At 47.0% G+C, this 25,030-nt stretch overlaps 1 protein-coding gene across 1 annotated transcript in view; it reads right to left on the bottom strand.

The window, feature by feature from the left end:
- LOC129345291 (alpha-2-macroglobulin-like) overlaps positions 1-25,030 on the bottom strand; it is a 78,202-nt gene that overhangs the window by 23,175 nt on the left and 29,997 nt on the right. Inside the window, exons 14-22 of the mRNA XM_055002350.1 lie at positions 24,617-24,759; positions 22,530-22,679; positions 19,464-19,631; positions 19,178-19,289; positions 16,658-16,814; positions 13,540-13,768; positions 11,810-11,936; positions 8,822-8,943; positions 7,309-7,360 (exon numbers count right to left, since the gene is read on the bottom strand). Of these exons, the coding sequence (XP_054858325.1) occupies positions 7,309-7,360; positions 8,822-8,943; positions 11,810-11,936; positions 13,540-13,768; positions 16,658-16,814; positions 19,178-19,289; positions 19,464-19,631; positions 22,530-22,679; positions 24,617-24,759 (1,260 nt within the window). The remainder of the gene's footprint in view (positions 1-7,308; positions 7,361-8,821; positions 8,944-11,809; positions 11,937-13,539; positions 13,769-16,657; positions 16,815-19,177; positions 19,290-19,463; positions 19,632-22,529; positions 22,680-24,616; positions 24,760-25,030) is intronic.

The raw sequence follows: 25,030 nt of genomic DNA, 5'->3' as shown, positions 1-25,030 counted from the left end.
AAATGCTAAATTGGGGAGAGAATTTGTTGCCGCATCAAAGCAAAAAAAAGAGGAGTTGTTCTGTATATTAAAGATGAGCTGCAACCAAAATTGGTATTTAGTGATGCAGAAGCCAGATACATAGCGGTGGAAATTATTTGGAAGGAAAAAAAAATATTGATGATTGGGATTTATGCACCAAATGGTGCTAAAGATAATTTTTTCAAAGACTTGCAGAAACAACTAGATGGATTAACTTACTCATAAATAATCTTGGCAGGTGATTTCAACGGAGTTACGAATTTAAATGATGATAAAAAAACAAAGGGTGCTAAAAAGAAAAAAGAGGACTATTGCCAAAATCTTTCTTTGAAATTAAAGATCAGGAAAACTTGGAAGATGTTTGGAGAAGAAGTAACCCTAAAGTAAAACAATATACCCATTATTCGTAAAGGCATTCGACATTATCAAGAATTGATATGATCTGGGCCGCTAAAGACTTGGTCATATGGACTAAAGATGTAGAAATAATGCCCAAAGTAGGCTCAGATCATAATCCAGTTATGTGGAAATTTGGGAAAAGCACCAAAAGACAAGGATGGAGAATAAATGAAGATCTGCTGCAGCAAGAGGGTAATATAGAGATATTACAGAAGGAAACCAAATTCTTTGTACAGTACAATTTGAATAAGACTGTTTCAACATATAAAGTTTGGGATACGTATAAGGCGGTTATCAGAGGAGTTTTAATGGATTTAAATGCAAGAGGCAGAAGGAAAAAAGAAGAAAAGAGGAAAGAAATTGTGGACAGTATCCAAATTAAGGAACTGCAATTGAAAACAAGACCGGGGAAAAAGAAAATCCATCAAGAAATTAAAATTTTGCAAGAACATTTAAAGGCATTGGAGAATAAAGAGCTGGAATGGGAGCTGAAGAAATTAAATCAAAAATCATTTGAAGGTGCGAATAAACCTGGGAAATATTTAGCGTGGCAACAGAAAAAGAGAAGGGAAAAAAAGGTGATAACTAAGATTCAAGAAGAAGGGAAGATGTTAATGGACCAATCAGCTATAAGCAGATCATTTTTTAAGTTCTATGCAAAATTGTACCAAAAGAAAGAGGTAAATTTGGATGCTATTGAACAGTATTTGAGTAAAATTAATCTACCAAAGATATCAGAAAAATGGAAGGAAAAACTGAATGCTGAAATAACAGAGATGGAAATAAAGGAGGCGATACAGTCGACTAAATTAGGAAAGGCACCAGGACCAGATGGAATTACGGCTAAATTCTATAAAGTATTAGCAAACGAACTGGTGCCTTTCCTGAAAATAGTGATGAATGAAATTTTAAAAGGGCAAAGGGTTCCAGAATCCTGGAATGAAGCTAATATATCATTGATACCAAAAGAAGATCAGGACTTGAGTAGTGTTAAAAATTATCGACCTATTTCATTGTTGAATAACGATTATAAAATATTTGCGAAAATCTTGTCGGAGAAGTTAAAAGAATGGCTTGTTGAGTTCATTTCAGAGGAACAAGCAGGATTCCTTCCGAATAGACAAATTAAAGACAATTTAAGAATTGTAATAAATGCGATAGAGTATTATGATAGACATTGTGAGAAAGAAGTTGGTTTCTTTTTTGTTGATGCAGAGAAAGCTTTCGATAATTTAAACTGGAATTTTATGTTCGCCACAATGGAAAGACTGCAACTGGGAAATGAATTTATTCAAGCGGTGAGGGCGATATATAAAGACCAATGTGCAGCAATTGTAGTAAATGATGATTTAACCAAAAAGCTGGAAATTAGAAAAGGTACAAGACAAGGTTGCCCACTATCTCCACTGTTGTTTATTTTGATTTTGGAATTGTTATTGATTCAGATAAGAGAAGATTATGCTATAAGAGGCATAAAGATTAGAGAATTTACTTACAAGGTTAGAGCTTTTGCGGATGATGTGATGGTTATTGTTGAAGATCCAATACAAAATATGCCGAAGTTACTTGATAAGATAAAGGAATTTGGAGATTTGGCTGGATTTTATGTGAATAAGAGAAGATCAAAGATATTATGTAAGAACATGGTCAAACAAAAGCAACAAGAATTGATGGAAATTACTAACTGTGAAGTAACACATAAAGTAAAGTATTTAGGAATTGAGGTTACTGCAAAGAATATTGATTTATTCAAGAATAACTATGAAAAGTTATGGCAGCAGATTGATAGAGACTTGATTAAGTGGAACAAATTAAATCTGTCATGGCTGGGAAGAATTGCTGCAGTAAAGATGAATGTGTTACCACGGATTATGTTTTTATTACAAACAATACCAATAATTAGAGACAGTAAGCAATTTGAAAAATGGCAGAGGAAAATATTGGACTTCGTATGGGCAGGCAAGAAACCTCGAGTAAAGGTGACAGTTCTGTGTGATGCTAAAGAAAGAGGTGGACTGCAATTACCAAATATCAGACTGTACTATGAAGCTGTGTGTTTGGTGTGGCTAAGAGATTGGATGTCATTGGAGAATTGCAAGCTTCTAACCTTGGAAGGTTATAAGAAATTGTTCGGTTGGCATGCCTATATGTGGCAGGATAAATTAAAAGCAGATGCTATGTTTCTACATCATTATATTAGAAGAAGCCTCTTCACGATCTGGAAAAAGTACAAGAACTATTTGGGTGAAGGTATCCCTGCATGGGTGGTACCGTTTGAAGTTACTGATCCGAGAGCTATTTATAATAAAGAACAATGTTTGCCATATAAAGAGATATTGACAATGGAACAAAATATGATTAAAATCAAATCAGAAGAATTATCTCTATATTATGGATGGTTTCAGTATAGGCAAATTAAGGATTTACTGGATCGGGGGAACTCTGTTGACGTGATTTATCTGGATTTCAGTAAAGCTTTTGATAAGGTTCCCCATGACATTCTCATGGGCAAACTGGAAGACTGTGGAGTAGACTATAGGACAGTTCGGTGGATAGGGAACTGGTTGGAGGACTGCACTCAAAGAGTGGTGGTCAACAGAGTTTCATCAGATTGGAGGGAGGTGTCCAGTGGGGTGCCGCAGGGCTCGGTTTTGGGCCTGGTACTTTTCAATATTTTTATCAATGATCTGGATGAAGGAGTGGAAGGGCTGCTCATTAAATTTGCTGATGATACCAAATTGGGAGGAGTAGCAAACACCCAAGAAGATAGAATTAAAATTCAACAAGACCTGAATACTTTGGAGAAGTGGGCAGCTGTGAACAGGATGCAATTCAACAAAGACAAGTGCACAGTATTACATCTGGGCCACAAAAATGAGAAGCACAAATACTGGATGGGGGATACACTTCTGGGCAGTAGTATATGTGAAAGGGATCTTGGGGTAAGAGTGGACTGTAAACTGAATATGAGCAGTCAGTGTGATGCGGTGGCAAAAAAGGCTAATTCAGTCCTGGGTTGTATCAAAGGGGCCATAGCATCGAAATCGCAGGAGGTCATAGCCCCTCTCTATACTGCCTTGGTCAGGCCACACCTGGAGTACTGTGTGCAGTTCTGGAGGCCTCACTTAAAAAAGGATGTGGACAAAATCGAGAGGGTGCAGAGGAGAGCGACAAGGATGATCAGGGGTCTGGAGACTGAGCCCTACGAGGAAAGGCTGAGGGCCTTGGGAATGTTTAGTTTGGAGAAGAGGAGGTTGAGGGGGGACATGATTGCTCTCTTTAAATATTTGAAAGGCTGTCATTTGGAGGAGGGCAAAGAGCTGTTCCAGTTGGCAGCAGAGGGTAGGACGCGAAGCAATGGGCTAAAACTACATGCACAAAGGTACCGACTGGATATTAGGAAAAACTTTTTCACCGTCAGAGTAGTTCAAAAGTGGAATCAGCTGCCTAGGGAGGTGGTGAACTCCCCCTCACTGGCAGTTTTCAAGAAGAGGCTGGATGAATACTTGTCAGAGATGCTTTAGGCTGATCCTGCACTGGGCAGGGGGTTGGACTAGATGGTCTGTATGGCCCCTTCCAACTCTATGATTCTATGATTCTATGATGATAACTCGGATTGCTCAAAAGGGGGAATTAGATGGAAAGACTCGGAGCTGGAGGAAAATATACTACAAGAAAGTAAGAAGAAGATATCAAAAATATATAAAATACTTTTGAAGTGGTACACAGAAGATGAATCTGTTGAAGTCCAGATGGTGAAGTGGGCTATCAATTGTCAGAGAGATATAGCAATGGAATCATGGGAGCATTTGTGGAAAAACACACTAAAAATTTCAACCTGTACCAATATTACCAAGGAGAATGTTTACAAAATGATATATAGGTGGTAGTTGACGCCCAAAAAAATAGCGTATGGAAATGCTAAGATGTCAGATAAATGTTGGAAACGTAAAAATCATGAAGGATCATTGTATCATATGTGGTGGACTTGTGAGGTGGCTAAACAGTACTGGGGAGATATTTTAGAAGCGATGAATGAAATTTTGCAGATATCGATAACAAAGAACCCAGAACTATTGCTACTGAACTTAAATATGGATGTTCCTATGCAATATAGAACATTAGTATTTTATATGACAACAGCAGCAAGAATATTATATGCGCAGAAATGGAAGGTGCAAGAAATACCATCTATTGAAGATCGGATACAAAAATTGCTGTTCATGGCAGAAATGGATAAAATGACAAGGTGGCTGAGAGATCAGAGCTTAGAAGAATTTTTTAACGAATGGGGGAGGTTAAGACAATATTTAGAGAAGAAGTGGGACGTAAAGGGAAAACTGTGGCAATTGGAAAGTTATTAAATTTGGAGATTAAGAGATATGAATCTTTATCTGATAAAGGGAAGTTTTAACTATGGTTAGTTTAAGATTAGAATTAGATTTGAAACTAATGGATATTATTTAGTATAGTAAAGTAAAATGTTATAATGATATGTAGAGATAAGTAAGTAATAGATTTTGTTATTGGGTTGGAAAGCTGTTGGAAGTCTCAGAAAAAGGGGGGGAGGGAAAGGGTGGGGGAATATAGATATTAAGGTTTTAATAGATAAATGTTATTTGTAAATTATGCTCACCTAATAAAAATTTTCAAAAAAAAGAAGTGACGTCATCACGCTTGTAGGAGCACGCGCGTGTGCTGTGTGCGCGCACACATGAGCTCCTGCAAGGTAAGAGCCAGGCCCCAGTCTCCCGCTGGGCGATCGAGGGGGCCTGGCAACCCTATTCCCCACTCCTCCGCTTGAAGCCAGCTGGGTGACCTTGGGCCAGTCACAGCTCTCTCAGCCCCACCCATCTCACAGGGTGATTGTTGTGCGGATAATGAGAGCATACTTTGTAAACTGCTCTGAGTGGGTATTCAGTTGTTCTGAAGGGTGGGATATACATTGAATATTATTGGCCGTCGTCACACGGGCTTTTATTTAGCACTAAAATGGCGCTATTTCCCGGCAAACACCCACCTTATTCCAACACTGTAGCGATTTTCTCTCTTCTGCTTTGTGCTTGATAGTCGCACTATTTTGTGCCTCAGTGTGAATGCCTCACATCGATGTATTTCACCTCGCAAGGTCCTATGCCCTCCCTTCAATCCCAGAATCCATTTTTTCCTGCGACTCCCCTTATTTTAATTTTATTATGTCCTTATAACGCCATAACGACATAACACAATGCAAACTTTCTGCTGAAGTAAAAATGACTCAATCGCCATGGCAGAGTCTTCAGCGATGGGGATCACGCCAGACAGGGAGTTTTCTGCGGGCAAAGGGCTATTTATATAATTTCAAAGTTGGAAAAACAAAAGGGTCGTAATGTTTTGCTCTAACTGAATGTTTATATGCTGTTATTCTGTTATAGCGGAATTAAATGGCAGAATAATAAAAAAAAAGTGGGAGGAGCTGCTTCTGCGCGGTTAGAGAGAACAGAACAGAGTGCTTCGGTGTGGACAGCTGGTGGCGCGAAGAGCCGTTAGGTGACCCAAAGAAACGTTACTGTGCTGATAACTGGTAGGACGCTATATGCTGTAAATTTAACGGAAGAGATGCCCGTGTGATGATGGCCATTGTTATTATGCTATTATGCCACAGACTTCCCTGGGCTACTCTTGAAGCAGATGAGGTGGGCTTCTAATGGCCACTGTGGCTGAAGGATGGTGAAGCCATCTCATCACCTGCTGACTGCACCAGAAGTGACTGCAACATTTGTTGAACGGGCTGGAATCTGCTGCCATAATAGTGGGTGGTAGGGGTGCCAACACCAGCTTGGGAAACTCCCAAAGGTTTGGTGGGCAGAGCCTGGGAAGGGGTGGGAGCTCAGAGGGGATATGATACCATAGAGTTTATCCTCTGAAGCGGCCCTTTCCTCCAGGGAACTGATCTCTGTAGACTGGTGATCAGCTGTAATTCTGGGAGAACTGGAGGATGGCAACCCTAGTGAGTGGGCCTTTGTTTTCTCTTTGAACCGGCTCCAGTCTCCAGCAGGAAAAAACCTCTGCAGGAATAACTGTTGTTCGTCTTTAAGGTGCATCTGTTAGCTCCCCCTCTGGAAATGGCAGGACCTACGGTTATCTTCTGGCTTCTGTTGGAGAGGAATCCAGGGGGACCCCTTTTGAAAGCGATAGCTGCACGACACGTTCAAACTGGCATGAGAACGACCGTTGTGTGAGGGAGACTAGAAAGTGCTAACCTGCAGGCTTGGGATTCTCTGAGGGAAGTTATGATTGCAATAACAGTATTATAATAACTGTGCTTATACACCACTCATCTAGGCAGATTAGTGCCCCACTCAGAGCAGTGAACAAAGTCAACATTATTATCCCCACAATACAGCTGTGGAGCTGGGGCTGAAAGGAGCGGCTTCCCGAAGGCCGCCTACTGAGCTCATGGCAGTAGTGGGATTCGAACCAGCAGACATGGGCCTGGGCCAGACCCTGATGAGCAGCAGCCTGGGCAAGCCTCAAGCATTGGCAGACCCATAACAGCACAAAGGAAGGCCACTCTGCAAAGGCCTGGGTCAGGCTAACATATGACTGGACAACCCCCCCCCCCTTAGTTTGGTATAGTGGTTAAGAGTGGCAGGACTTTAATTTGGAGAACTGGGTTTGATCCCCCACTCCTCTGCTCGAAGCCAGCTGGGTGACCTTGGGTCAGGCACAGCTCTTGCAGAGCTCTCTCGGCCTCACCCGCCTCACAAGGTGATTGTCGTGAGGATAACAACAACACACTTTGTAAACTGCTCTGAGTGGGCGTTACGTTGTCCTGAAGGGTGGTATATAAATTGAATGTCGTTGTTGTTGTTAGTGTATCATAATCCTGAACAAATAGGCACTTACCAGTTCCACAGATCACGCTGTTGAAGACCACCTCGTTCTCGACTCCTTCAGGCTTCACGCAGAGAGAAGGGAGAGGGGAAAGGGGGGAAGATGAGAACAAGTGCCAGAGACGTGTGGCAGGAACCACCTCCAGGGGCAAGAAACATGCTCTTTTAGGCCCTGCATGAGTAGCCTGGGCTTCTGTGAGGCTCGCAAGGAAGCCGTGAGGTAGACATTTTTCTATACTTATGATACTTGGGCTGCTAACCTCCAGGTGAGGCCAGGGTTGCCTCTGGGAGGGGGGACCTGGCACTTACCTCGTGCCAGCAGCCTGGTGTTCTTCGCACAAGCTTCAGTGCCAGTGTGATGATGTCACCCCCGGAAGTGACATCGTCGCGCCAACCTTGGGAGTGCTCCCACGCTCTGTGCAGGGCCAATTTGGCCTGTTTGGGGCCCAGATCGGCCCCAAACGAAGAGCAGGAATGCTCCCACGGCTGGTGCGATGATGTCAATTCCAGGGGTGACGTCTTTGCGCCCCTTGTGAGGATGTGCACAGTGCGCAATTCTGGGGTGCCTGGCGATGGCGGGCAACCTCCGGGAGTTTGCCATCTCCCGCTGACCACTGATGGGTTGGTGGGCAAGGTGGCAAACCCCCGGGAGTTTGCCTACCATTGGTGGGCACCTGGAAACCCTAGGTGAGGCCTAGGTGAGGCCTGGAGTTCTGGTGAAAATGGCAAGACTATGTTTCCCAGCATGACCAGAGTCCCTACATCAAAGCAGCCAGTTTTTCCTCTGAATCACAAACACTTTTAAAAAATGACATTTTCCTATATCTTTTCACATCCCTACAGGTAAAGACCAGGTGAGGTGAGCCTGATCTCGTCAGATCTTAGAAGCTAAGCAGGGTCGGCCTTGGTTAGTAACTGGATGGGAGAACTCCAACAAAGACCGGGCCTGCAGAGGCAGGCAATGGCAAACCACCTCCGTTAGTCTCTTGCCATGAAAACCCTGCCAGGGGTCGCCATCAATCAGCAATGACTTGAGGGCACTCTTCACCACCGCAGGTATCCCAAAGACATGCGTGTTTTATCAACTGCAGCTTCTGGCAGCCCTGTGCATGTGAGGAGCGGTCTCTCTTTGCCTGTCCAGGTGGGGAATGTATACGATGATTTTTGAGGCCAAGTCCCGAATTAAGTGGATAGAGGGTCGCAGTCCTCAAGGAGGCTGGGAAAGCCTCAGGGCCATTGGCCAGGGACTTTAGTGGATGACCTGGCCCCACCACGACCAACCAAAGTCACCTCAACTCACAGCGCCGTAAGTATGAGGAGGGAGATGAAGGGGCAGAAAAGGGAAGCACAAAGGATGTGGGTTTTATTGTGTTTTTTCATTTCGCTTTTCCTTTTTTATTCTTTGGAAAGGAATGAAAAATCAGTATGCAGGTATTGTTTTTCTGCATAAATACTTGCAATTATGTGTATGTTATTGCTGACCACCCCAGCGTTCCCCACTCCCAAGACTAAAACAGCCCACAAACCTCAACTAAAAGTGACTTGATCACAGTGTCTGTTTGTCCTTCGCTGGGGATCTTCACTATTTCGTTCCCACACAGCTTTTCAGATTTTATCGACTCAGCACTCACTGTAACATTCACTTCACCTAGAACAGAAATGGCCTCCCGTCAGGGGGGGTCAATCACCAACTTTTCTTCTCCCTGGTTCCCTCTCGGACAATTTGGAGGCACACAGTGATGCAACAGGACTTAGGAGCCAGCCAGCTCCTGTGTTCAGATCTGGGCCTTCCTTTTATGCTTTTGATATTCATTGAGGCAGCAGCCCCATTTGCTGAAGGGCACTTGGCAAGAATGAGCAAACTAAATACTTCTGTTCAGAACTGGATCTGTTCCTGGGTCACAATGGGTTTTTAATTTTTTTAACATTTTAACATTGCAACTATAGTGCAGTGGTCCCCAACTTTTTCAAGTATGAGGACTTCTTTTTACCGTCAAAATATTTTGTGGACCCCCACATGACAGAAGTTGTACAAGCTTCCACGGGAGCAGGGGGGATCGAGCCGGGGCGCCCATATCCTAGTCGGACACTTTCATTGCTACACCTTTGTGGCCCTAATTGAGATGTCTTATTGGGGACTGGCCAAGGGTCAGAGGGGACCTTGTCCAGCACTGCCATGTGCCTCCATTGACAGCACATATCTCCCTAGGAAATGGTCCAGCTTTGCCGCCCCCATAAATGGTGCCACACTACCTCCGCTCATACAGTTGGCTGGAGATGTGGCTGCAGTAGGTGACAATGGAGCCACGTTTGCATATTCTTTTGGGCCACGGTTTGATCAGGCACTCAGGGCCAAGCTACAAGTGACGAAGCGAACAGACTCACATGTATTCTTCCCTGTTCACTTGCCCTCCACTTGCGCTCCACTTGATCATCATGTAGTGATCAAGTGGAGCGCAAGTGGAGTGCAAGTGAACAGGGAGGAAAACACATGTGAGTCTGTTCGCTTGCCATTCAAGTGTCATTCGTCACTTGTAGCTTGGCTCTGAGACAGAGACCCAGTTCATCCTGTGTGCTGTCTTCCCAATGGAAAGAAGGGACGGAGAGCCAAGCTACAAGTGACGAATGACACTTGAACGGCAAGCGAACAGACTTACGTGTCTTTTCCTCCCTGTTCACTTGCCCTCCACTTGCGCTCCACTTGATCACATACAATGAAAGGCAAGTGAACAGGGAGGAATACACAGGAGTCTGTTCACTTGCCAGGCAAGTGTAACTCATCCCTTGTAGCTTGGCCCTGAGTTGCCGCTCTCATGCACCACCACTTGCAACTCTGAGCCAGTGGAATGAGTGACAGGGAAATTCTTTCCTGTATTAGTCTGATTGCAAGAAGGATACCGAGGTCAGGATGCCAGAGCCAGAGGGGGTCAGTGGAAGCTTTGTTACTCCTGCTGAGCTCCTGATTCTGCCAGCAATAAACCTGCTTCCAGGGCAGGGATACAAGGAGATAAATCAAGACGGGTAGCCGTGTTTGTCTGTCTGTAGCAGTAGAAAAGAGCAAGAGTCCAGTGATGCCTATTAGACTACAAAATTGCAGGTAGGGTAGGAGCTTTTGTGAAGAAGGGAGCAGTGACTCACGAAAGCTCATACCCGACCACAAGTTCTGTTAGTTTTATAGGTGCTGCTGGACTCTTGCTCTTTTCTAGGGGTAAAAAACTATTCCTTCTTCATTAATCTTAAAAGCTGACTGGGGATTACTCAGCTGAGCATTAAACCATGCCCCAAAGTTGTCAGGGCTTGTCGCTGCCACTGCTGGGCGGGGCCCCAGCTGGGCCGGCCCTGACATCAGAGGGGCACCAGGGATACTGCAGGACCCTGCTCTGTGGAAGGAGGGGCGGTATACATCACCCAGACTCCCTCTCAGTCCACTCGCTGGCCTGCTCAACCTGGCCTGCTTACCCTCTGCGTCCTCCATCATCTCCTCCTTCCAGAACTCTCCTCCAAGCCTCCACTCCCACACTGCTCTGCTCTGCTCTCACTCCACATCATCACTCCTTACTCACACCCACCACCTCAGAGCTCTTCCTAGCCACCTTATATAGGGTTTCCTTTCCCCGCCCCACCCTCCTTCTAGGCTTGTTCCCTCTCCTGACTTGGCCCAGCTGTGCCTTCCCTCAGGTGTTTCCCTCCTACCACTAATCCCTTCTTGGCTTCCTTGCCTTGCTGGCAGGGTGGGGTTGAATGCGAGCCATCCCCAGCTGAGGTCTCCTTGGCCTTGCTCACAAGGAGCTGCCCCAGCCGGCTTCTGTGCTGCTGAGCACGCCTGGCCTTGCTAGCGAGGAGCTGCCCCAGCCGGCTTCTGTGCTGCTGAGCATGCCTGGCCTTGCTTGCGAGGAGCTGCCCTGGCCAGCTTCTGGGCTGCCTGCTCATTGATGCCGGACGGGACTACCCATCTCCTCCCCCAGAATGCCTGTGGCAGCCCCACCTGGAGGGGCTTGGCTCCTAGCACCCTCCGAGTCAGGCTGCTGTCCTCTAGCCAGGGTGTGGCTCTGGGCTGCAGTGGCTACTTCTCGTCCTTGGCAGGTACGGGCTCTGTCTGGGCTGTTGCTGGGTCCCTGTTCCCCCTGCCTTGGCCCTTTGCCTCTGTCCTGCTTAGCCCCCTCTCTTCCCCCTGGAGGGTGGGACTGGCTGGTCTCCCCCTGCTCCCCCCAGCCCTGTGAGGCTTGGGTCTTTCGCCTCTTCCCCCTGGAGTGGGCAGGTTCTGGACCTGGTTGCTGGCTGGGGTGGTAGGGCCACTGCCTCCCAGTTGCCTCCCACTGCTCCCTCCTACCAAGTCTGGGGGCTGGGACCCAGACCCCGGACAAAAGTCACTCTCTGTATTCATTTCTGTCAATCTCTGATTAAATGGGAGCAAGACTACTCCCCTCCTGAATTAGGAGGCAGGAGCAGTCCATGCATGCCCATGCAAACACAATTCCTCTGACTCCAAGGTTGATTTTAGTGCAGTTGCTTACCCAAAGATTTTGGTGTAACTGTCCAGGACACCGTTTGCCTTTCATTCATACACAGACAGTAAGATTCTTCCTCATTCTCCAGCGGGGAAGCCACAAAGTCCACAGAGGGAGCCAAGGATATGGCCACCTGCCCATCAACAAAAAGATGTTACTGGGGAGGGGCGACATTTAATATTAATATTCAGGGCTCATTTCGAGTGGAAACACGCAGGAACACAGTTCCGGCTGTTCCCCAAAGAGAGCACATGCCAGGTGGCCCCGCCCACCTGACTCTTGGCCATTTTGGACCTGTTTCAGCCTGGATTGGAGTTGAAACGGCCCGGATCGGGCCTCTGATAGGTGGTGGATCACTCTCCCACTCAGCAGTGGCCCAATCCTGACCATTTTGGGCCCCTGAATGGCCAGGATTGGGTCCAAAACAGCCAGGATAGGTGAGGTGAGGGGGTGTGCATTTGCAAATCAGTTATGCTAATGACACCCTTCTGGTGATGGCAAGGGTTGTGGCATATGCTAATGAGTTATGCTAATGAGTTCCTCTAGCTCTTTTTCTACGAAATGACCCGTTAATATTTATACAGTGCTATAAATCTGTGCTAAGAGTTGCTCAGCTCTGCAATGGGTGGAAATCATGCAACTTTCCTATTTCTTATTTAGTATTTTGCTACCTGCTTCTACGACTTCTTTTAACTCTGCAAGTCGTGAAGTGAGGCGAGAAACTCTCTACCCCAGCCCCCACCCCGCTCTCCACTGGACTTCTTATTCCGCTTCTGAGATGTCACAAGCCAGCTCCAAATAGAACCATTTCCAGGCAGAAATCTTAAACGTAAGATGCGTTTACACGTGTGGATGAACACGTGGCGGATGGTTGGGCGCAATGAGGCCAGCAGGGCTGATCCTGTTCCCCTTCCCTCCATGCACTGATGCTCGCATGAGCAGACGTTTGGAGTAGAAACAGAATGAAAACAGGAGGCTGACAATAAGGTGAGAGAGAGACAAGGTTGGATCTATCAGTCCATCGGTGGAGGGAGTACAAATTGTTGCCACATTCTCACCACAAATGTCCTTTCTGACCCCCAGAAAGTTGCCTCTGGGCTTGTGGGACCAGCATGGACAACACACAGGTCAATGCAGCAGTGCATAGCAGAAAAAGGGCAACATCATCCCGCCTCCCTCTTCTAAGAGCCTCTCTACATGAAACGCCTTGGCGCATGTTCATCAAACGTAGGGAGATGCAATGTTAGCACGGAAGCGTAGTTTAAAAAGACAGAGTCGGTGGATAGTTTTTACACCGCTTATGTTTTGATGGCTTAAGTTTTAATACTGTACTTTAAAAAAATGTAAGCTTCTTCAAGCAGGACTCTGAAGAGACGACATTGAAATATTCTAAATAAATAAAATAGATTCAAGCATGGGTGGAGCGACAAAATGATTTCTGGCTTTGGGGTGTAGGTAGTGGTTAAGTGCGGGACTCTAATCTGGAGAACTGGGTTTGATTCCCTACTCCTCCGCTTGAAGCCAGCGGGGTGACCTTGGGCTAGTCACAGTTCCTTCAGAGCTCTCTCAGCCCCACCCACCTCACAGGGTGATTGTCATGAGGATAATAATGACACACTTTGTAAACCACTCTGAGTGGGCATTAAGTTGTCCTGAAGGGCGGTATATAAATCGAATGTTGTTGTTGTTGTTGTTATTATTATTATTAAGGCCGGCAGTAAACATTCCTCACTCACTCTGATGCAGTGCTGGAGATAGGTGAAGACTGTGGCCTTCAGGACAAAGGCTTCACCCCGCACAACCGAGTAAGGCAAGGTGAGTTCCAGGAAGAAGGGTTGGAAGGTCTTGATGGAGGCAGTCTGGGAGAGGCCGAAGCCTGCCTCCGCCGATGTACAGAAGGCACCTGCGTTCCACTCTGTGATGGTGTCTGGAATGGTCACGGGCACGTCCGCCTGTCCGTCAGAACTGCCGAAAGGAAACAGGGAGCAAAGGGTGGGAAGGAATTCCACAGTACTTTGAGGAAACAATCTTGAAGTAGGGGTTAGTTCTACAAGGACTGCCTTTATAAACCAACTTCCATCTCAAATGGAAAAATCTGGATCCCAGAAACACATGAATAGAAACAGGTGACTGCTAATAGAGTGGCAAATACCTATAAAAGTACAGAAGTAGCCTTCTGTTGCCTCCAACCACAGGGCAAGCCCAGTGTTAACACACACACATATATCAGATGGGGCCTGGACTACTCCAGGAATTATAACAGATCACCACCAGACTATAGAGATCAGTTCCCTTGGAGAAAACGGGCGCTTCAGAGGGTGAACTCTATGGCATCAATCATACCCCTCCCCTTCCACCCCCCAACCCTGCCTTCCACAGATTTTACCTCCAAATCCCCAGGAATTTCCCAACCCAGAGTTGACAACAAACACACACTTCATATAGATAACATAGTTTTCAGGTAATTGGACTATATCCGTATAAACAGTATGAAATATTTGCAAAGCCTCTTGACGGCTATGGCAATTTGTATAAAAATAATAGGCATTTTGTTGCCTGATTGCAGAAGTGTGTTATTTCTAACTGCATTTTCTAACAACGGGCAGTGTTTTGTGGCATGATTGCAGAAGTTTCACTGCTAACTGGACAAGAAAAAGAGATGTCCTGTGACTGTCCCTTTACCAGAGGTTTCATGGGTGGAACTGGGCAGCTGAAGCATTTCATGGCATGAAATAAAAGAAAAGCACCTAACAATTCTGTGCAGCTCATACGGGTATCAAAAGGACAGCTAGCGGGACCACTTTTAAAAGTTGGCAAACCTATTCACAAATTGACATTTGCTATGTGATTATATTCTGTAAGTTTTCCTTTAGTATTCTGGCAAAGAAATAGTTCCTAGTTAAGCACAGAAGCGTGTTACGTTTTGTTGGGTGTTTTCACAACAAAATTAGCGATGCTCTTACAAGGTAGCCAATGTGATGTAGTGGGGAGAATGCCCGAGTATTTCATAACGCACTTTTGAACAATTGTTTATGTTCCCTTCCCAGTCTGGCGACTTCTCTCGTACTGGATTCCGGCAAGGAGTTCTCAGCAACCCATCAGCACCAATTGCTCCCCTTCTGCATTTGGCACAACTGGATTCTCTGAATATTATTTGTAACAGTTTCATGATGTGTTCTTTTGTGTCCATTATTACATGTACATTAGCCAATATTGTGATTGTGTTCTTTATGCAGTTTTTTGCCATCTTTTAGAGCTCTTTTAGAGGAACCACACGGCTGGATTTCAAAGAAATCTCCAAACAAAAAAAGAAAACGTTAAATATGTATATATAAAGATAAATAAATACATTTGTCAAAAGCATGCCCCTTTATAGCAGCAGGATCACCACTTTCCTACTAACCCTAAAATTTCTTTGTAAGCAGGGCTCATTTTTAGGTGGAACGCACAGGAACGCAGTTCCGGCAGTTCCCCAAAGAGGTCACATGTCAGGTGGCCCCGCCCACCTGACGCTCGGCCATTTTGGGCCCGTTTTGGCCTGGATTGGGGCCGAAACGGCCCAGAACAGGCTTCTGACGGGTGGTGGATCCAGGACTGGCTCCAGTGTTGCTGGCACCCAAGGTAGTTTAATGCTGTCTCCATGCGCGTGCACACCGGACTATGTGATGATGTCACTGCGGGGGCTGGTGTGCATATGGGGGGCCTTCCAGCCCTCCCATTCAGTTGCTCTATGGGCCAGGTACAGCCGGCCGCTCTGGCTGCCAGCTGCACAGGGCCAGCATCAGAGTTTCAGGCGCCTGTGGCCAGGTGCGCATGCCCTGTGCGTGCACATGCCTCGGATTGCGTGATGATGTCACATCATCACGCAGCGCAGGATAGATGCGGCAGTGTGCAGAAGCTTCTCCGTGCTCCGCACGCTGCCCCAGCAGCTGCTCACAGCTTCTGCGCCCAGCTGAGGCGTGTGGCGGCGGAGGAGTGTGCAGCGGAGCTGGCTGCAGCTACTGCTGGCTGGCTGGCTGCAGCTACTGCTGCAGCCAGCCAGTCAGCCCCGTGCTGCCGCCGCCGCTGCCACATGCTCCAGCCAGGCGCAGAAGCCCTGAGCTGCTGCTGGGGCGGCACGTGGAGGCTGTGCGTGGCTGGGGCGTGTGGGGGCGGTGGCAGCAGCACGGGGCTGGCTGGCTGCAGCAGTAGCTGCAGCCCAGTCATGCCAGCTCCGCTGCGTGCGCCTCCGCCCCCGACACCCCCCTCCAGTGCCCCTCCAATGCCCTCGCGCCCGAGGCCACTGCCTACCTGGCCTCCATGGGCGCGCTGGGCCTGCAGCTGCACCTGGCCCACAGAGCAACTGAATGGGAGATGGTTCGCTCAGCTGCTCCACACTGCTTCCGCCAGCACGTGCTCCCTGCTGGCGGTGGCAGCGGCAGGTCCATGGTGTGCGCCCCTGCCCCCGGGCTGGCGCCTCTCCGGCGCCTTAGTGCCCTGAGGCGGCAGCCTCACCAGTCTCAATGGACGGGCCGGACCTGGGTGGATCACTCTCATACTCATCAGTGGCCTGATCCTGACCATTTTGGGCCCTGTTTCTGCCATTTCCAGCCCTTTTTTGCCATTTTGGGCCCAATTCCGGCCCTGAATGGCCAGGATTGGGTCCAAAACAGCCAGAATAGGTGATGTCAGGGGGTGTGGCATATGCAAATCAGTTATACTAATGACACACTTCCAGTAATGGCAAGAGGCATGGCATATGCTAATGAGTTATGCTAATGAGTTCCTCCAGCTCTTTTTCTACAAAATGACCCGTTTGTGAGGATAGTTGTAACTAAATTGTCTCAGCCCATAAGGATTAAAATTGTTGCTTACTTGATTGAGGTTTCCAACCAAAGCCATGTCTCTGGGAAAAAGGTTCTGGCGGGCTTTGCAACTTCTTTTGGCACAGGAGATGGCACTGTAGACACTCCTACGTCATATCGGGCTATAGGTACTCCTGCCGCTACCATGGGATATACTGCATCTTCTCCTAGAAGCACAGGAGACAGTGAGAGTGGCGGAGAGATGCATGCTTGCCGCTGAAAAGCCTTGCCTTGCTATCTGATGGCTGTTTCACACATGCACGTCCTTCGTCAAGGGGCAGGCACCTGCGAAGCAGCTCTTTGCCAGTTGACTCCCCATGTAAAACCAAGCAGCAAGGTGGTAATTCACATGGACGTGGGAATCTCATTGCAAAATCAAGCCATGACTGGAGCTCTCTAATGTTATCTTTGGTGCTTTGTATTTGCCCTGCCTCTTCAGTCATGTCAAGACACGTTTCCACTCTGATCAGAAGTGTAGTTTCTTCTGAAAGCTGGCTCATCCTCTAAAATATTTCCTGTGAACCACACAGGTTTTTCAAAGACAGTCAAGCCAGTGAGTTCCTACTAGTAGGTCCTGAAGAAGCCACCAATGGTCTGACTCTGGAGCAGGTGGATGAGTAGGAAGAATTACCTGGCCCTGACCTGGATAGCCCAGGCAAGCCTGATCTGGTCAGATCTCAGAAGCTAAGCAGGATCGGCCTTGGTTAGTAATTGGATGGGAGACTTCCAGTGAAGACAGGGTTGCAGGGGCAGGCAATGGCAAATCACCTCTGTTAGTCTCTTGCCATGAAAACCCCAGCAGAAGTTGCTGTAAGTCAACTCTGACTTGAGGCCACTCTCCACCACCACCACCACCAGAGTGCTCCAGCTACCTCCACGGGATAGTGGCTCAGCCTATCAACATGTACACCTGCATGATGGGGTAGTCAGATTAAGATCTGGGAGAGACAGGTTCGAATCCCCACTCTGCCAGGGAAGTTTGCTGTGTGACCTTAGGCCAGACACACACACTCTCAGCTGAACCTACCTCACAGGGCTGTTGTGGGGATAGGATAGAGATATATTATATAAGCTACCAAGGATCCCCGCTGGGGAGAAAGGTGGGATACAAATGAAGTAAAATTTAAAAGTAAAAGATGCAGGCTTGGTTTCTCTATATGAAAGGAGATGGTGGTCAGTTCCATTTCGTTCTCTTGCGGGCAACAAGAAAACCAATCTGTGGGGATCTGAAGGTGCTGGCCACACCCCAAGAAGCGGCCCAGGGGCGCTCTTGCTGCCTCTTTCGCTGCCTCTTTCCCCTCATGACCTCCTCAGCGGCCTCTCTCCCTGCCGTGTCTGCATGCCATCCATGTATTCTCTGCGCTCTTTATTGATCTGACCACTGTGTCCCGTGTCCTGCATTCATGCCATGCCCATAGGATGCAACCATCATGCTCAGGCCATCCTTGGCCTGCCTGAAAACGAAAGCACTGCTGCTGCTGCTGAGAGAAAGTCGCCAGCCGGTTATCTCCGAAAGTGTGCTTGTTGGCCTTGCAGCTGTACTGTACCTCTTCACAGGGCAAAGAGGGAGTTTGACTCCTTGTAATATTCTGCCTTTCTCTGTCCAGGAAAAGCTATTGTGTTCTCATGGAACTTTTTAGGATTTTTGCGCCCAATTGCTAACTGCTCGAGGGGAGGGGGGAATTGTGCTCCATATATCAATAGTGCACATGCTTGTATAACCATTCCTGCCAACTTACTCATCTATGGATGTACCCATGAACTTAAATAAAAAACTTTTCAACCAACGCACTGGAGTGCTTGCTGTAAGGGTTTTTTGGGGGGGGATCTATCTGCCATGGACTGCCATCCCTAGAACTGACACTCCCACAAAGATGCTGTGAGAAATTTCACTGTCAACATTCCTCAGAGGTTGTCACGAATTCCCTCTGAATTTTCCCTTTGTAATAGAAGTGATGTAGAAGAAAGTCCTCCTCCCTAATATCTGAGAGTTTTTCAATCATTCCTTTCCACAGAGCCTCTGGCCAGGTGGCAGACTGTCCGTCAGAGCAGAAGAAGAGGGCGTTGGGAGGATCATTCATCTTGCCTTGCTGGTACGGTTCCCTGATGCCCACCAGTGACAGGCAAACTCCCAGCCTGCTGATTGCTGCCACTGGAAGCTGACCCGGGCAAGTGCATAGGTGGTGCGCTCCCGACAGGGCATGATGTCATCATTTCAGGAAGTGATATTGTCATGCTGGCCACGGGAGTGCTCCCGCACTTCACAGGGGCCTATTTTGGCACTCCCATGGCCAGCGTGATGATGTCACTTCTGGAAGTGACATCACGGTGCTCGGCTGGGGTGCAAAGCATGTGCGTGAACAACTTTCTACAAGTAAGTGCCGGGATACCCCCCTCCTGCTGGGAGCCTATGGGGACCCGGCAACCATACTGGCAGGGGTCATCTGACGGTTTTAAAGACTGAATGAAGATGGAGCTGACGGAAAGTGCAGAGGGGTCACTCTGCCCTCATTCCGTTTTCAGTTCTTACCATAGCTTATTCCTGTAGTTGGAAAATGTGCGACTCCACCTCCATATGAATGTGTATGACAGAGCTCAGGCCAACGGATCTTGATGTTAGTAAAAACTTTAAGGCCAAAGTCCTGTGAAACAAGCAAATAAGAGGCTTTGAAACATCTAGAAAGCATGGATATAAATGGATCTTTTTTACATGTCAGAGAGGAGCGCAGAAGATGCATTCTTGGCAAATCAAAGAGGGCCTGGCACAATGACGGGCATTTCTCTAGCTATGAATTCAGTGTCTCTTCGGCACTCACCTTCATGAGTTCATAGGGGTCACCTTTACTGTGTGAAAAAGGCCTGTAGTAAATGCCATCCACAATAATATTTTTGGGAGTCACACACTGCTCAATGTTTTGTTCATCCAAACGGTGGTTCTGGTAGGAATAGCCTCTAAGGTTCTTCACAGGAAGCAAATTATAGACCTGAAAGCAAAGAATAATTCAATACGATATAAAATATTCCTGTCCAGCTAGTAGTCACCGTGCCTCCAAATTCATCCTCACTAGAGACCAAGTTGAGCTCTGGATGGGGACAATGGCTGCCCGTCAGGATGGAAACACGGCTGCTGCTTTCTGGCTGTTTCCAGGCCAGTTCCAAAAATAAAGAGAGACCAGGATGTCTTGGCATGACCAAGATATCCTGGTCTGTATCCTTGAGTGGCAGCTGTATCACCATTCTCTTGGGAGACTGAACTGGAGGCCATGGACCAGAGAGGGTGTTGCCAAGGCCCCCCCCCCCCTCCTGTTATGGGGCCTGCCATGGACTGGGTCAGTTTCCTGCACTGCTGTTGTAAAGCTCCACCAAAGACTCTGTTTGGGGGCAGCATTGCCCTTGCCTGTCTCCCGATATTTCTGCTCTATTATTTATGCCTGTTTCCTGCCTCCATGGACCCTTGCCTCACTTGGGCCCAAAACCATGCCGCCAGCAGCACGGTGCCAGCCGGAGGGACTCCCCACGAGCCTGGCCAGGCGCCCCTTGGTCAGTTCCTGTGGAAAGCCTCTTGCAGGTCGGTCACTGGGTCTGCCCTTGCCTCCAGGCAGTCTGCTAGCAAGCCCAAGCTGTGCCAAGGCAGAAGCCATGTTCCCAGGCAGCAAAAGACCAACATGAACAGCTTGCTCTGAGAAGCCATTTCGTAAACGCGTGCCTGTCACATCCGCAGCAGCCAGCCTCACCCTGCTATGCATATCTTGGAAGCCGCCCCAGAATGGAAGCTAAGTGCCGCCTGTCCTGAACACCTAATGGACGCATCTCAATACAACCTCCACATTCCAGAGCTGATGCTATCCTGGAAGATACAATCAACCCACCCGGCACTCCCCTCCCCTCCTTTGTCCCCTCTTCTCGAGGTGTCACAAACAATCATATGTTCAGATCCTAAAGTGGCCCATTAAGGATAGTTGTAGACCCATTAAGCCTTTGTTTCCTCCGTGAGAACCACAGGGAAAGGCATGCGCTTCAGGGTACGTTTTTGGGTACTTAAGCAGGCTTTCCCTGCCATGAGGAGCGCGCACCATTCCTATCTTGAACCCCGACCGTCTCTCTGCGGGTCTAGTGCAGGCATTAGATTTCGCCACGCTTCACTGCTGCATCTTGATTCCATGCCGTGACCAGGCGAGTATTGCCCCGTTCCGTCAGTCTCAAGTGGGCTCTCCTGCTAATGCAAACGGCTCTATTTTTCCTACTCTTTATTTCCTAGTTCTTGTGTGTACCTTGCTTGTGTGTGCTATTGTAGGCTTACGCAACGTTACTAGTAAAACACATTTCATCTTTATTAGTCTTGCCTCCTTATTGCACGAGTAATCTTGGAACTCTGGTATAGCTGGTTAAGATCCGCACTAATTAAAACCCAGACTGCAAGCTAATTCCCTTATAAAATAGCAGTTCTGGTAACAAGGGGTGGCCATATTAGGCCATTTTTTGTATACCTGGAATAGATTGTAGCACCTCTTCCATATGTGGCAATTTCCCCTAGAGGTTTGGCAAAGTGGCCTCGATTAATTCCACCTCTGCCAAAACTTTTTAGAGCAGAAATCGGAAGCGGGGACTTTCTGTTTCACAGCTCACTTGCTGATCTACTGTGCTACACCGTCTCACAATAATGATGATATTCAAAACACTCAAGATCCACATCAGGTTTCCCATCTAACTTGAGTTAAACTGGAGAGCACAATGCAAAATCTTGTGTTCCGTTCCAGTTCCATTATTGGGCCCCCGTAGTTAGTGTGAAGTATAGCAAGTCCTGTGTACGAAGAGGAAGAGAAAAAGATCCTCCAGGGGGCAGCAAACTCTAGCTAGCCACGACTGTAGGTGGAATACCTTCCTTCAAAAGGGGCTTTTCCTCGTCTGTCTGCTGATCGCTATTCTTCAGCTTTTCTTCGAGAACTCTACACAAACTCTTTCGACTAGTAAGGCTGCTAGTGTCTCTCCTCTCTTTCGTCTCTAGTTTGTTAGTTCCAAAAATAGACCTTAATCAGTACAGTGTCCTGGTCGCTGCTTAGGCACTCGGCCAACAGTTAGGAGAAGGTCTTCCAGTTAGCGTTGCCAGGTCCCTATACCCTCCTGCCGGCAGTGAGGTGTGGAAGCACTCTGACACCTGTGTCATGACATCACCCCCGGAAGTGATGTCATCACACCGCCCATGGGAGCGCTGCCACACTCCATGTGGGGCCAATTCACTTCCAGGGGTGACATCATCGTGCCCCTTGGGACTGCACACATGACGTGAGTTCCTGGGGTGCCTTCCGGTGCCGGGCAACCTCTGGGAGTTTGCCACCTCCCACTGACCACTGGTGGGTTGGTGGGCAAGGTGGAAAACCCTAGGAGTTTGCCCGCCACAAGCCGGCACCTGGGAACCCTACCTCTAATAGCTTTGATGAACATTTTCAGAAAGGTGCTGATGTTCAGAAAACAGCTTGGGACCCTACTGTGTATAAATACTCCCCCCCACCCCAGGCCTACTTTTGTTTATGATCTGCGGGATAGCTGAACCTCCCTCCACAAAGGGAGATGAAGGGTTTGACGTCTCTGGATGAATTAACACACTCATCCTGAACTTATCTTACCTCCCTCCCCTGAGCAGTTTTTCATCTGTTTTACAGGTTTGTTTATTAAGGCAGATGGGTGGGAGGAATTAATATATCTGACTAATATATTCAACAGCAGCACCTCATATATTCATTAGCAAGATTTGGGGCATTGAAGAGATCGCATTTCTTTCTCCTGCACGAGAGCTAATAAAAACTAGTTATCTACGAGGTATGGCAATAATTGTTCTGGAAAAATGATGTCTGTATACAGCCTCAGATGCAGCTTGGACTCACAGTACGAGGTGAGAGCTCAGCTTCAGGTTTCAGAACGAGAACACTCTTATCGACAGCACGGATAGCGCAAAGGGAATCTTTGTAGGCCGCAAGATGGAGCTGTGTCTTGCTGTTGGGCAGGCCTTCGGCAGCCGAAAACGACAATTTCACCTGCAAAAATAGAAGGTCATTGGACAATCACATATACAGTAGCATAAAAAAACTATCCTGGGTTTGGCTTGGGCTCCCCTCTCATGTCCTTAACCTTTCAGTAGTTCACTAGCTCTACCTATAAAACTGTTTCCTACCAGATGACCAGTTTGCCAAATGAAGAGCCCTGTTAGTTTAATTAATTTTTTTGGCATTTATTTGTAATAAAATAATTTTGTTGATAACAGAATGGAATCTGGTACCCATACCCAGAACACAATTCTATGTTTCACATCTGAATGCCAGCCAATGATCCTATCCCCACTCCTCTTTCAACGAGGGAACAAAAATGCAAAATATTGTACTGTGATATGTACCTTGAAGGAATGAAAATTGGTGTTCATGTTCAGGGCACCATTCTACATCTTAAGTTTGAAATCACATGTTAACAAGAGAGCTAGATAAATGCAAAACACACTGCAGTGCAATATTTAACATAATAGAGAGACCACAGAGAAATATGGTATGAATATTTGCAACATAAATTTCCACCAGATGTCCAAAACTCTGGCAAATTGACCAACACTGTGTAATCTGCCTTGAGACTCAGTAAATAAGGCAGACTATAAATAAATAAATAAATAAATAAATAAATAAATAAATAAATAAATTAGAAATCACATTTTAGTTATCCAAACTGTAATTTGTGACCCTTAAGTCATTTAAGTTGCACACAGAATGGCAAGTAGCTAATTTTAAATTGCTTTGATCCATCTGCTCCTGTTAAATGTTATGGTAACTGGATAAAAAGAGACAAAACAAGGGCATCTTACCCAAGCCCTCTTGTAAAAAGTCCCCCCTTGCCGGAGTTTGCAGAGTTTATCACCAAGGCAACTGGCACAAAGACAGGCTTACGTGCTCCTTTCCCTAGGGCTACCATGACTCCCACCATGGCCAGAGGCATTGTGTCAGCTACACCTCCAGCATATCTGCCATGTGTTATGAATTTCTTGCTGCAGTGTGTAGCGTACCTCTGAGAACATGCAGAGGGAACCTGTTTTGCTGACTGGCTGCTAGCTGCTTATGTCGCAGGTGTTTTGGATACCATTTCCTGGCCAGCCTGTGAACATGGCGCTGAAGTTCCAGCCGAGACTGCACCAACATCCTAAGAGACTGAGCAGATCTCATCCTTCCCCTCCTCCCCTCTCTCCTGGCTCCATGACCCAGTGCGCCAAAATCCTAATGGGCTTTCTTTCCCATTGGGGGTGGGGAGTTTGCCCTATAATTAACCTTGCTTTGCTACCATGCATCACTTCAGCCAATGATCCTGTCTGACCCTCTTGATACTGGTATTCTTCCTTAATAAAGTAACTTTAACTCATACACCTGAGTGATGCAGTGAAGTGCTTGGGGAAAATACCTGGCAAGACCTGACACATTGCGTTGGCAGTGGCAATTTTTTTTTTAAAAAGCTGATGTTGGCTACATTCATACGTTCCAGGAAAAAACAAGATGTGATGTAGGGTAGCTCTAGGAATCACTGGAAACTCTATGGCAATCTTTTTGTTTTTATCATAGAGTTGATTCTCGAAAGCTTATGCTACAATAAAATTGGTTAGTCTTAAAGGTGCTACTGGACTCTTTTTGATTTTGCTGCTACAGACTAACACAGCTAACTCCTCTGGATCTACAACAATTCCTAGAGCTACCATACCATAGAGTTTCCAGCGATTCCTAGAGGTATCCTATATCATCTCCAGGTTTTCCCCAGAAGGGACATAGGGATGCAACCGACGTCACACACACCCACGTCCCTATCCCCAACCCTCCCAATGGTTGCTAGGCTTGACCTGGAAGCCCTGCCATTCGCTCACTCTCTTACATCAGTTCTGCAATGAAAGAAGCAGTCATTTTGTGTATGCACTGGGACTGGAAGTGTTTGGTGTACTTCCATTTACCTTATTTGAAAAGCAGTTTTCAACAGCAAATTCTATAGTGTCAGCAACAAGTTCTCCACTGGGCAGAATGACATATAGAAACAAGTTCAATACAGGAGCAGTTTTGATGTCCACAGAGAGATCCAGAAGAAACATTCCTTTGGCTAGTGGATTGAAAAACAAATCGGGGGGGGGGGGGAGAGAGAGAGAGAGAGTACTTTGGACTGACATTCAGCTGCTGGTTGAGGGGACTTTGAAGTACAAACCGGAAGTTAAATTTCCCTCCCTCAGGCAATCCCTTGACTCCCCCCCCTTCCCTCCCTTTATCCCTGTAGGCAAGGGCCAAAAAGGTCTGTCCAGATGACGAGAGAGCAAGATCTCCATTGCTCCAAGCAGATTTTCTTTCTGTTCTGGACAAGGAAGGGCGAGTGTATT

Source organism: Eublepharis macularius, chromosome 18 (assembly GCF_028583425.1).
Source record: "Eublepharis macularius isolate TG4126 chromosome 18, MPM_Emac_v1.0, whole genome shotgun sequence".
In the NCBI taxonomy this organism is placed as follows: Eukaryota; Metazoa; Chordata; class Lepidosauria; order Squamata; family Eublepharidae; genus Eublepharis; species Eublepharis macularius.
Note: the sequence above shows the minus strand (reverse complement) of the source record. Positions and strands in the feature narration are given on the sequence as shown.